This window comes from Camelus bactrianus, chromosome 1 (assembly GCF_048773025.1).
Source record: "Camelus bactrianus isolate YW-2024 breed Bactrian camel chromosome 1, ASM4877302v1, whole genome shotgun sequence".
In the NCBI taxonomy this organism is placed as follows: Eukaryota; Metazoa; Chordata; class Mammalia; order Artiodactyla; family Camelidae; genus Camelus; species Camelus bactrianus.
Genome location: NC_133539.1, coordinates 5,546,190 through 5,559,802, shown reverse-complemented (window position 1 = coordinate 5,559,802; position 13,613 = coordinate 5,546,190). Strand labels below are relative to the sequence as shown.

General features: G+C 34.0%; 1 protein-coding gene across 3 annotated transcripts in view; it reads right to left on the bottom strand.

Moving 5' to 3' along the window:
* Window positions 1-13,613, bottom strand: part of BRWD1 (bromodomain and WD repeat domain containing 1) — a 106,714-nt gene that overhangs the window by 23,102 nt on the left and 69,999 nt on the right. For all 3 annotated transcript variants that reach the window (XM_074353727.1, XM_074353790.1, XM_074353861.1), the window contains exons 30-37: window positions 13,016-13,171; window positions 12,689-12,809; window positions 11,662-11,787; window positions 10,134-10,206; window positions 9,160-9,201; window positions 7,350-7,496; window positions 6,619-6,771; window positions 837-1,003 (exon numbers count right to left, since the gene is read on the bottom strand). In XM_074353727.1, the coding sequence (XP_074209828.1) occupies window positions 837-1,003; window positions 6,619-6,771; window positions 7,350-7,496; window positions 9,160-9,201; window positions 10,134-10,206; window positions 11,662-11,787; window positions 12,689-12,809; window positions 13,016-13,171 (985 nt within the window). The remainder of the gene's footprint in view (window positions 1-836; window positions 1,004-6,618; window positions 6,772-7,349; window positions 7,497-9,159; window positions 9,202-10,133; window positions 10,207-11,661; window positions 11,788-12,688; window positions 12,810-13,015; window positions 13,172-13,613) is intronic.

The window sequence follows — 13,613 nt, the reverse complement described above, 5'->3', positions numbered from 1 at the left end:
AATCCACAAAAAGAAAAAAATACCCTGGGGAAAGGTAAGTACATAGGTAAATATAAGTAACAGTGTAAATAATTTGTTTATTCTTAACTGACTTAAAAGACAACTGCATAAAACATAACACAAAAAGATGTGATCTGTATGACAGTAACATCATAAATATGGAAGGGAAGGGAGCTAAACTAGAACAAAATTCTCATATCTGTGGGAATTAAATAGCATTAACCGGAAGTAGACAGTTCTGAATTAGGATGTATGGTGCCCTCCAAAGAACCATCATGAGGAAACCCATCAAGGGTGCGGTACACATTTGAAATGTACATGGAAACAGCCTAAGGATTGAATAACTCACTTTTCACTTTAAAATACCTATAAATTTTATATTAATGTAAGCTACATGGTCCAAAGATGATAGAATATAAAAATTAAATTACTGATAAAGAGAATAAATCCTGCATTTTATATTTCTTCTTTACAACCAATCCTCAATAAAGAGGGTGTATTATATACCTAGTCGACGTTTCCCTTACACAAATGCTCAACAGACATACATAGTAATCATTTTATTCTCTGCATGAAAAAATTTCTTATGCAAAAGATAAATATATTGAACAATCCTTAATAGGATTTTTAAATCAATGCTTTTCATTAAATGCTTACAAATTTACGTAATTACAAATCAATGCAATAGCTCTATATGTAAAGAAATGACTGTTCTTTTCTGAACATACTGCACTCTAAAATGATTAAGAATTTTTATCATAATAAAATCAAAGAAATATCACAACCTGAAATTTTTAAAAAAAAACTGCATACAAAGCCTAGAATAACCAATTCACCTGATACTTTTGTTAGCCTGACTGACACGGTTACAATTTTGCCGTCTCTTGAACCTCTGGCTTCTTCGAAGTTTTTCATTGAATTTTTGACCAATTTTAAAATCAGAGGAGATTTTCTTCATTTTTTCTTCAAATAAGGCAGACAATCTCAATGTCATACTGTAAATCTGCAAGGATATGAAAGCAAAACTTGAACTATAAAATATCTTTTTAAATATTTTTTACAAATAAAATTGTAATTACTGAGGCTACTTTCAATCTATAGTATCACTGTTATAGGTAATAGCTGTTATTTTATCTATTTCCCTTCAAGGACACTGCAACAAACAGAAGTATCAAATATACACCTCTCGGCTGAAAAGAAAGTAGTTTTAAGTCAATCAGTCCTCTAGAATCTAGTGTTTAGGTCTGTATGTCAATGATTCTCGATTGATTTTTCCCACATTTACAAGTACAAACCCCAAAATGCTTCCTCCTAAAGTTAGATAGGAAGTTGGTTGGTTTTAAGATTACTATTCAGGCAGCAAAAGAGCAGTGTCTCCTTGGGGCAAGGGAACAAAAGCACTTCTGCACCAGTATCTACTTGAAATGTGACTGCCTTTGATGCCACTTAGATCTAAAAAAGAATTATTATTAGAACAAAAGTTTGCACCCAGTAGAATACATTATGCCCTATAACTTTAATTATGTAAGACTGTGTTGTAATAACCTCTACAATAACATCAAATCTTTACAAGAACAGCAATGTGATGTTAAGTGCTAGTATAAATAACTTTTTGGTAGAGCTATATATTTACCAGAAGTACTCTTTACTCATCCACAATCATTCCTGAAAATAAGTATAAAAATATAATATTCAAAAGCTAATTATTAATCACTTTGGTGCATGGTGGAGGATGGTGGAGAGACGAATACTAGAGAACCCTTAAAAAGGTATGTGAAACAAATGAATTTCCCATATTCATATATATATATAAAAACATACATACACAACACAAATACATGTACAAGTATCAACCACTTTATGAAAGTTCACTTTATGACACTTCACTTTTACAAAAGACCTACTGTAAGAAATTCAAAGAGGATTTTCAATTTTATGAAAAAAAAAAAAAAAGATGAAAACAGCATTCTGCATTTGTTCGTAGCAAGCCATTACAGAGGCAGTGTGTACCCCAAACAGCAGGAGTGGCATTCCAGCCTCCTTCCCCCAGCAACTACACTCAGCATCTCAGCATCGGGTCACCAGTTTTGAACTTGTCTGTGAGCATCTGAGCTCTACCTTGACCTATACTGTGCATCCGTTAGCAAGGTATGTCCAAAAGTTACCTATTTCTTTACCTTACACAGTTTCAGCTTACGAAAGACTTTAGAGGAATGCTCTACTTTCAAATACAGGGGGAAACCTGTACATACACGTGAGTTGAGTATATGTGAAGTCTGTAATCCCTCTTCATCTTGAAATGATTAATGTTATTTCCAGTATTTTGCGTATATATTGTTTTCCTTCAAACCTGAACTCTAACATAAGTTACCAATTTTAACAATTTTTCCCTCAATCATACTAACTTTGAAACCTGATAATCTTGAATATCACTATTTTCATATATCTGTTTTCTCATCAGCTTTTATGTAAAATTCAATAATACATTTGAACTAAAAATAAACATTATTTAACATAAATGAGTGGTAAAATTATCAGCTCCTCAACGTGAAAAAGGGCATGTATAGAAAGCCCACATTTAGCATCGTACACGACAGTAAAGAATGAAACTTTCCCCCTTGGATCAGGAATGAGACAAGGAAGCCTGCTTTTACCACTGCTATTAAACGTTGTACTTTAAATTCTAGCCAGAGCAATTAAACAGGAAAATAATTAAAAATAATTCAAACTGGAAAGGAATTAGTAAAACCATCTCTATTTGCAGATGAAAGGATCCTATATATAGAAACAAAGATTCCACAAGAAGGCTATTAGGGCTAACAAATTAATTCAGCAAAATTACAAGGGATGAGATCCACATACAAGAATCGGCTGTGTTTCTATACACCAACAATGAACAAGTAGAATAGGAAATTAAGAAAGCAATTGCATTTCAAGTAGTATCTAAAACAATAACACATCTGCAAATAAACTTAACCAAGGAGGTATAAGACTTTCACTGAAAATTACAAAACACTGCTGGGAGAAATTAGACCTAAAATAAATGGAAAAACTGGTATTAAGTGATAGAAAGACTTAATATTGTCAAGATGTCAATATTGGCCAAAGCAATCTACACATTCAATGTAATCCCTATCAAATATTCAGTGAACTGCTCTTAAACAGAAATGGAAAAAGTCGATTCTCAAATTCATAATGAACTGCACCCCCTGAACTGCCAAAACAATCCTGAAAAAGAATAAAGTAGGACTCATACTTACTTATTTCAAAACTTACTACGAAAGCTACAGTACACAAAACATTACAGTACTGACACAAAGACAGAAATAGACATACAGATAGACAGACACACTTATGTACAAACCAAAGGAACAGAAGTGAGTTCAGAAATAAACCCATGTATCAATGGCCAGCTCAACAGGTGGTGCTGGGAAAACTGGACTTTCACAAGAAGAAGGAGCTGGACCTCCACCTTTCACCATCCATATACAAAGATTAACTCAAAATGGCTCAACAGCTTAAATATAAGAACTAAACCATAAAACTCTTAGAAAAACATATGAAGTAGATCTTTGTAACACTGGATTTGGCAATGGATCCTTTTTAAACTATTTTGAACACTTTATTTCTAAACATTCACCTCTATATAAATTACTCAAAATACATTTTTTGTGCAAGTAGTTAATATTATGTCTGTACAAAATAGTTATTAAAATTAGAATTAATGAGTCAAATGGCACTTAAGCTTCTAATACATATTTTTCAGATTGCTGCATAATAGTGTTGGGCATCTTACAGGCTATGTGACCCTAAGTGGCAACATTCTTAAACAGGAAACCAAGAGCACAAGAAACCAAAGGGGGATGGGGGCGAGATCAACTGGGTTTCATCAAAATTAAAAACTTGTGCATCAAAGGACATTATCAACCAATAAAAAGACAATCCATAGAATGAGAAAATAACTGGAAAACATTTATATAATAAGGACTTAATATTGAGAATATATTTTAAAATTCCTACAACTTACCAAATAAAGACAAAAAATCCAATTAAATATTGGGCAAAGCACTTGAATAGACATTTCTCCAAAGAAGACACACAAGTGGTCAATAAGCACATAAAAAGAAACTCAACATCATTAGTGTACTGGTTAAATTTTATTTTCTGTATTTTTTTCTTTTCTTTTTTTTTTTTTTTTTTTGCTTTTCCAAATGGAGGTACTGGGAATCAAACCACGTACCTTGTACGTGCTCAGCACGCATTCCGCCAACTAAGCTATACCCTCATCCCCTATTTTCTGTATTCTTGATGTTCTGGCATTTGGAGCCTTGATTCTGGTGAGACTGCCCCTCCTAGGGCTAATTCCCAGAGACAGCAAATGGCTCTTTCGCAAGTGTACCTTTGATATACAAAACAATCACCTCTGATAAACAAAACAATCGGTCCAGAGCTCACATCCCTAACTACTTTCTTCATCAAGCTCTCACAAACCACGCCAATATTCCCCCTACCCTACCTAAATCAGCCCAGGGCCAGGATTCAGACATCTAAAGACCACCCCTATAGGCCAAAGCTCCAGTCATTCAAACTAGCCAATCCTAGACTGTTTACTCAGCCCTGCCTTGCCTTCCTGCAAACACCCCAATATAGGCTCTGAGCCAAGCTCTTCCCCTCCTCCCCTTTGCCTACTACTCCCCTTTGCCTTGTTCCATCACCATATGGCCCAAATGTTGAATCATACTTCTGTTTCTAGGAATCTGTGAATATAAACTTCTTCATGACAATTCCCATCTGCATGTCTTACCATACCTGATTAAAATAAATTCCAGGCACAATTTTCAATAAGTCATAACTTAAATGCAAATCAAAACCACAATGAGATTAATACTTCACATTCACTACAATGGCTACAACTTTTTGAAAGAACACAGAAAGTAACAAACTTGGTCAAGGATGTGGAGAAACTGGAATCCTCACACATTGCTGGTGGGAATGTAAACTGGTGGTCATTATGGAATACAATTTAGTGGTCCCTGAAGATGTTAAACATAGAACTACCCTAAGAACCAGAAATTCCACTCTTAGATACATACCTAAGAAAACTGAGGGCAAAAATTCTTACAGATACTTGTATTCCCGTATTCACTGCAGCACTAATCACAACAGCCAGAAAGTAGACAACAATTTAAGTGTCCATCAACAAATGAAGGAACAAAATGTCATATACCTATACAGTGGAATATTATTCAGCCATAAAAAGGAATAAAGTTCTGATACATACAATAACAGGCATGAACCTTTAGGACATTATGCTAAGTGAAATAAGCCAGACACAAATGACAAATATCGTATGATTCAACTTCTGCGAAATATCTAGAATAGGTAAATTCACAGAAAAAGTAAGTAAATTAGATGTTACCAAGGGCCGAGGGAAGGGGAGAATGTGGAATTATTGCTTACTAGTTACAGAGTTTCTGTTTGGGGTGATAAAAAAGACTTTTGGAAATCCATAGCAGTTATGGTCAAACAACATTGTGAATGCAATTAATGCCACTGAACTGTATACTTAAAGATGGTTAAAATGGTTAAATTTTGTTTTATATTTGTAACAATTTTGAAAAAACTGGTACTACACCAAAATCCATTAAATTGTACTCTTAAATGGGAGAGTTATATGATGTATCCTCAAACATGTATTTTACTTAAACAAAACGGAAAAAAGACATGAATGAAATTTATTTTCTCTCGAAACAAAGTCTCACAAATGGTGAACACTGACAATAACACAAGCTTGGAAAAACATTAGATTTGAATGTTAAGGTGATCCAGTAAGCAATTTGGATATTGAATGCAATGAAAGGTTCTCAGGTTAAGAGAAGTATTAACAATGCAGGAGTCTGACAATAAGTAATGAGGGAAAAGTGAAATTAAGAAAAAATGGTTAATCAGCGGTGATAATCACTGATGACAGAGAATGTGCTATAATCAAACAAGTGCTTTATTTTAAAATCTTACTCTCAAATTATTGTTTTGTTAAATTACCCAGCACACTGGCTAAAAAGGTTTGTGAATATTCACTGAGAGTATGTGCACACTTTTGTGTATTTATTATGTTTCAACAAGTTTTGAAAAATTATCCAACATAAAACATTGTAATAAAAATTTATGAATGTCCTCTCTACTTGTATTCTTAAGTAATCAGATCACTCATGTGTTTCTGCTTCAGATCCAAAATATTAGTACACCATCAGTTGTCCCACCTCCACTTTTAATATTCTTCCAGTCTCTATCAAAAAGTTACCAATCCACTTTTTCAGGACTCCCATATGTAAGAAACCAGGTTTTTCTCATTCTACACATCAAATACAAATCTGCTCATTCTTCACCGGTGTCCTCACTCCCACCAATTCTCTTCCGTTCGTAAAACTTCAGAAAGACAAACGCAGTTATAAGGAAACAGTAACAGACACCTGGGCAGTGGAAAAGCTCTATTCTTACTACTGGTCTCACTCTACTCACTTATCTTTAATATTCCAACCACTACCAATCAATAGAAAATTATCATCTACACAGATTACACATACTTTTTGAAAAAAAAAAAACCACTTTTAAAATTACCTTTGATCTTTTGTTTGGTGTATATGCTTTCGCGTTGCTAAATATCAACCGGATGTCTTTGCAAAATTCCAAAGGACTGTCATAATTTCCAGCTTCTAAAGTTTCCCTTACTGTTCCAAAATCCATTGGAGTATCTATAATATCTCGGTAATCCTAGGTTTTAAAAACAACAGTAAGTTCAAAGATTCAATTCTTGTTTTTAGGGGATCTTAAGAATTATCAATAATTTTTTAAAAGAGGCCCAAATATATAGGCAAGATAAGAAATATACTAAAATTATATACTTGGTAGCAGGATATGGAACAGTTTTTGTTTCCTTCTTTATACTCTTCTATAATTTCTAAGCTTCCTACAGTAAATTTGTGGTTTATAATCTGACTCTTTTTTCAAAAGGTCATTTTCCATTTCCCCATTGGAAACTGAAGACAGACACTTTTATTCAGTGTATAGTTTTCCTGGGGCTGGGTCTACTTAGACAGTAGGTAATCATGCAGATAATCCTCCAGTTATTATGTAACATTGGTTACTAATGTTAAATCTTAATCCAAGTTACAAGGAGGTCTACAAATTCAAGACAACTGTGTAAAACAACCCTTTCATGGCTGATTTAGCGGTAGGACACAGAGCTAACATGAAGCCTGGAAATCTTACTCTTTAATTTAAATACCTCTATCCCAATCTCCCCTACACCAACAGGAAAAGCCCCAAACATTCAAACAATGACAACTTACTGGATATTCAACCAAATCAACAGGTTGTCTAAATGGTTCAGAATCTTCACATTGAAAAATTAAGTTCACTAGCTCCTTACACTGTTTCTTCCAGTTGTTTTCAACATAATTAGTTGCTTTCATGCTCCTTTTTTTCCAATCACGAACCTAAAAATACATGCACAATATTAAAAGTTTTTTCAGTCTTGGAACAATCACACTATGGTATGGTTTAGTATGGTGATAAAAATGCAACTGAGCTGTTGTCTTCCACATTATGTCAAAATATGTCATTATGTGAATTTTTATCTGCTTGGGGGAAAATTCACTTTTTTGTAAAAACCCAGTAATGTCATATCTGTTACTCTAAAAACATTTTCATTCCACCACTTATCTCCGAAGCTTAGAAAATGTTTTCACAGAACATGAAGTATCACACTGGATAATGCGGTAGGCAGAATAATGGCCCCGAATATGTCTACATCTTAGTCCAAGAACCTGTGACTATGGCAAAAGAGACTCTGCAGGTAAGACTAAAGGAGTGGATTTTGAGATGGGGACACAGTTCGGAGTATCAGGGTGGGCCCAATGGAATCACAAGGGTCCTTATGTGAGGGAGGCAGAAGGGTCAGAGTCAGACTGGAAGATGCTGTGCTACTGACCTGGAGATGAAGACTGGGGCCATGAGGTTCCAGAAGTGGGAAAATGCAAGGAAACAAATTCTACCCTAGAGTTTCCAGAAAGGAACACAGCTATGCTGACACCTTGATTCTAGCCCAGTGAGACCCAGGTCAAACTTCTAATCTACAGAACTACAAGATAATATTTTTATTGCTTAAGCCACTAGGATTTATAATTTGATACAGCAATCATAGCAAACAAATACTAAACAGATACTAAATACTTAAGTCTGTTTAAAAATGAAATTATGTGAAAATGACAATCACAAGACAATTCAAGTCTAACTTTTCAATGTTATTTGAGGCAGCATAATATGAAAACTGCTGTGATTAAAAGCTTAAATTTAAGCAGCATTTGATGAAATTTAAAATAAGAACATTTTAAGCACTGTCAAATTAATAACCTTTATTTTTTAATTAATAGATCACATTAGAACTTCAAGAGCTGCTGGTGACACAATTCTAACTACTCAATACTCAAAATTTATTCTCACTTCATTCTCCTTAACCCCAACCCCCAACAAATCAGTTTTTAAAAAGGTTCAGTCACCAAATCCTCATTAATTTTCCCATTAAAAGGTCTCATCTTCCTCCCTTCCTCTCCATTCCAAGCAAACACTATTCCCACTATGGAAACACTACTTCCATCTTTTACTCCTAGATTCTTACCGTGAACTCCTAACATTAATACATTCAATATCCATCCTCTTATCCCTCAAAACCTATTTATCTATTTTGGCTACAGAACTGACTCTCTAGTATAAATTTAAATGAAATCCTTGGTTTTCAATATTACCATAATCTGCTCCCAACATAAAAGTCAGACACAAAACTACTTTGCTTACTCTGAAACTCAAACCCTACACCAATCAGTGGGCCACAATTCCCTACTTTTCTGGCTTAGATCATAATAACACCTATGTTTTGAATGTCTTCTTACTCTGTTTCATTCTGAGGACATTATTCAAATCTCAACTCTTCCATTAAACCTTACCTAGACATCCACCTTTCAGTGATTTCTCCCATTTCTTTTATAAAACATTCAATATCAATATCAACGTAACTTTCCAAAGTCAACATGTAAAATCTTACATTGATTTTAAAACACAGAATAAACAACCAACAAAGGTTAGTCACACAGATTAACTTACTCTCCTTCTTCCAGAAGATGTTTTAGGAAGATCACTATCATCCTAGGAATAAAAATCAGAGCAACTTAAGTGTTAATATTTTCATTAGATGTGCAATAATCTTTATAAAAAGCATATCAAAGACATCAGGTCTTATGAAGGTTATAACTTGCTAACAAAATCTCAAAAGCCAGACTACCAGATGATCTTCGTGGCACTCACACTCCAATGAATCAACCTGTATTCTTATTCTTAACAGTTCTTTTACATCCCCTGAGAACATGCACTAATTCCAAAATATACATGTAATTCCAAGACACGCACAAGGAGCTTTAAATTTGTGTTTTTCATCCATCCATAAAACTCAGAAACACAGTTTCTCACAGTTTCCTGGATTTTGTGCTCTAGACATTTTCTTATTCCTTACATCACATATTTTATTCTAATGTAAATTAGCATGAAAATCAGTGAACTACAGTAAGAGTTTGTGTAGAAACTGACAGTACACTGTTTTTAAAGAATATCATTCCTACAACTCCATGCAATAACCTGATTTTGTATGAAGTGGAATTATACACCACCACTGATACCTGCCGTTACTTACACTTTAATACCATCTTGAGTGAAGGACTTAGGGTACTTAGACCATGGTAAAAGTCATTAATTTTTAATTACAATTAAATTAGATACTGATTTTACCAAAAATATTTTCAAGGTACTTCTTATCTCCCTCTAGCTAAAATCTGGATAGAGAACATATTCTACACCTAGTTTATTTACTAAGACATAATTTATCTGATATCAATTATTGGCTATTACTTCACTGACCATCTAGATAATTTAAAAAATGTATTTTTTATCAAGTGCCCTATTTTCATAGTTCACTGGAATACAGCACGAACTGATAAAGATAACCAACATTTTCTACTTCACTCTTCATTCTTTATGTTATTTGAAATTAACAAAAATCATTATAAAATTGACAAACTTCATACCAAATCCTCGGCATTTTGCTCATCATTTTCTGAAGTATTGGAAAGTTCTGAGATATTGGTACAGTCTTGATTCCTAAAAGACAATTTTTTACTTTAACGGTATGCAAATATGGTTACTGTTTCCAAATATTCAAATCAGAGGGTAAGATACAAACAGTTCCCCAACTATGTACATCTAATTTCAATCAGAAGAATATCAGGTTTTTACCCTATCATCTATGGAAACAACCAATTAAAGTACTAAAAGTAATTTTTTTTCAATTAAGTGTGTATGGAAATTAAGCTGGTAACCTAGAAATAACACATGTATGGCCTCAATTGGAAGAATACACAGATGAGTTTTTCTAAGTTATCATCACTGGTAATATTTGTACAGTTGAGTACCAGGAAAATGGTTAATTTGCGATGTAAGAGATTAGAAGCAAAAAAGAAAGTAGAAACTAAAGTAAATTATATCTTAACCTCACTGTAAACCCAGCAGAGAAAGAATGCTAAAACAGGAGATGAAAATGGGTATGCGGTCTTCCTAAAGCAGGAAAGAAGAAAGTTTTGGGGAAGAGGCAGTAAGTCAGAGTCCTCCAGACATAGGACAGATTCAATCCAGTGCAGTGAAACAGAATGGAATCAGTTATTCCCCAGTTTGTAGCTAGATGTTGAAAATGATGCCACAGTTCATAAATTATCTTCTCCAGTATATAATTCTTTCAAAGAATTTTTATAACTATGGGGAAAAGGCATGTAAGGTCACAAGTCAAAATCATTCATTTAAAAGGAAAGAGGCTGAATAATGTGCCCAGAGTCACTCAGAATGTTCACTAGAACAGATCAGGTTAAGCCTGGATCTCAATTTACAGGTGAGTTTTCACCCTACTATTGTTCCAAATTGATTTCCAAATGCAAGAAAGTGTGTGAAATATTCACACATACACACTTTCACAGGACACAAGCCACATTAAGTTAAAACTCAATCTAATCATGAGTAAATACCAAACACAAATTAAGTAAACTCTACAAAATGTGTCCAACACTCATAAAAAGTGATGAGGTGATGAAAGAAAGGAAAAGACTAGACAACAAATTAAAGGTGACTGAGAAAACAGTGAATGCAGTGAGGATTCTGGATTGGATCCTGAAACAGAAAAAAGAGTGATGTAAAAAACGGATGAAATCTAAACAAATTCTAAACTTTAGTCAATAGCACTGTACCAAAAGTAAATTTTTTAACATTTCATAAGGACACCAAAGTTGCATAAAATGTTAATATAGGGAAAAATCGGGTGAAGAGTGTATATATAAGGCAACTCTCTGTAGAATAAAATTATTTCAAAATTTTAAAAAAATTGGATTGTTCTATTTCTCATTCTTTGCTGAAATTACAATCACAAAAGAAGCAATGTAAAGAAATGTTACTTAACGAACACATTCCAAGGGTGTAATTCAGAAAGCAAAAATTAAGAACCGACTAGTTTCAAGAGCACAGCATGTAAAGCCACTTTGCTGCAAATGTCTGTAACTTGAGATCACTTACTTGATAAATTTTAAAAGCTGGTCAGTTATCTTCTTAGCTGATCTTGCAATTACACTCTCAGGTTCATTAAATGTTCTAGCATTATGTTCTATATATCTGACTTCCCACACTAAAGCAGATAGCCTCCTTCAAAGTAAAAAGTAGGCAATTTAGGGCTTTAAAAATGAAAAGAGAGAAATCAAGTAAAAAAAGAAATCCAGCATGTTAAGCCAGCATGATGTATTGATTAAACCATAAGTGCAAAGTCATAATGAATAACCTTTAACGCTGTCAACTTGACCTAGCCATCAGCACTGATGCTGGAAGCTGAGCTGCAGGGAGTAAGGACCAAAAGTCTTAACAAATCACTTAATCACATCCAGAAAACTGGAAGAGCAACCTCCCTTTTCACATTGCCTGTCAGCATATTGGAAGTTGCGGGGACTCAATGAAGAAAATGTGTTAAATACCATCAATCCTAAGAGACTCCGTCTCACTGTAAACTAGCAAAGTGGTTTCTGATCAAGGGCACGTTCCCACATGTGACTACAGAGATAAACTAACACCAACAAATGGGAACTCAAGAAGTCAGTTTTTTGTAAAGATAATTTCTCGAAGTAAATGAATCATAAAGAATAAAATACCATAAACTGCTTTAAAAAAAAATCATTGAGAATGGGAAATTTTATAATTATCAATGCTCTAGATGCCAGAGATAAAAAGTTGATGACTATGGGGAATTAATCTTTCAAAGGCCCGAAAATCCAATTAACTAAACTTTATATTTAAATGGAGCAGCTTTTGTAAGAAAAATAGATTACTGAAACTGATGAATGAAACAGGCATTTTTTCTTATCCAGGTTCTATCTGTACCTACCCACAGGCATCTAACACAATGTCTTACACACAGAACCAAGACATGACTCTAATGATAGAAGAGAATGAAACAGAAAAAAATGTACTCAGCCCCAACTCCACCACTACCTCTGTTAACTCTAGTTGGTATGGCCAAATATTCAAGCTATTTTAAAAGTAAGTTTCTACTAACCTGTAAAATCGATTAACAAGTCTCATTCGAATTGTGTACAGATCAGTTGGATAGGCCACTACAGTACAGTACTTGGGATACGTACACAGATCAACTGGACCTGCAAAAGCTGCTGCTATGTCTGCAATGGCAGGAAGAATTTTTATCAAATAAGTTCATTACCTCTAAGTGATATTTCTCTGCAAATCATTCATAAAATAGAGCTACATTTAACACTGCAGGCTTAACCAAAAAATAACAAATAGAAATTGTAATAAAGAACACAGCCACAATTATGCTACTATTTTAAAATACTTCTGTGGAAAACTTGTACATGAAAAAACTTACCAAGATTCAAAAGTTGATCTATACCACTAACAATTCGTTCACATTCTTCATCTCTCGATTTCTGACCCCATTCACCATCTTGGGGTTTGTAGAGCAATTTCTCTAGCTCATCTGAAGTGACAGAAATACTAGCTCCTAATTCTTCAGGTGGATCAACTATGATTCCATCAAGAAAGAACAAAAAAGAAAAAAATCAAAACCAAAGAACAAATATACACCTATATTTCAATTGTCAAAAGTTCATAAATAAAACATTAATCAATGGAAAAAGTAATTATTTTACAGTAGAGAAACCCAGCAGGCACCACCTGAATCAAATGACTAAGTTAACATGCCCAGTAATAGGACAAGCTGCGATCATGTGCCTCCCGATGTGATGCACTGAGAAGACCACAACATCACTTCTCTGACACTTCTGCCAAATATGCAAACTCTGAATTTAATCATTAGGAACCATCAGACAAACCTAAATCAAGGGAAATTCTACAAAGTAAGTGGCCAGTGCTCTTCAAAGTACCCCAGTCATGAAAGATAATGGAAAGACTTACAGATCCCAGTCTAAGGGAGACTAAGAAGACATGCGATGAAATCCAATGTG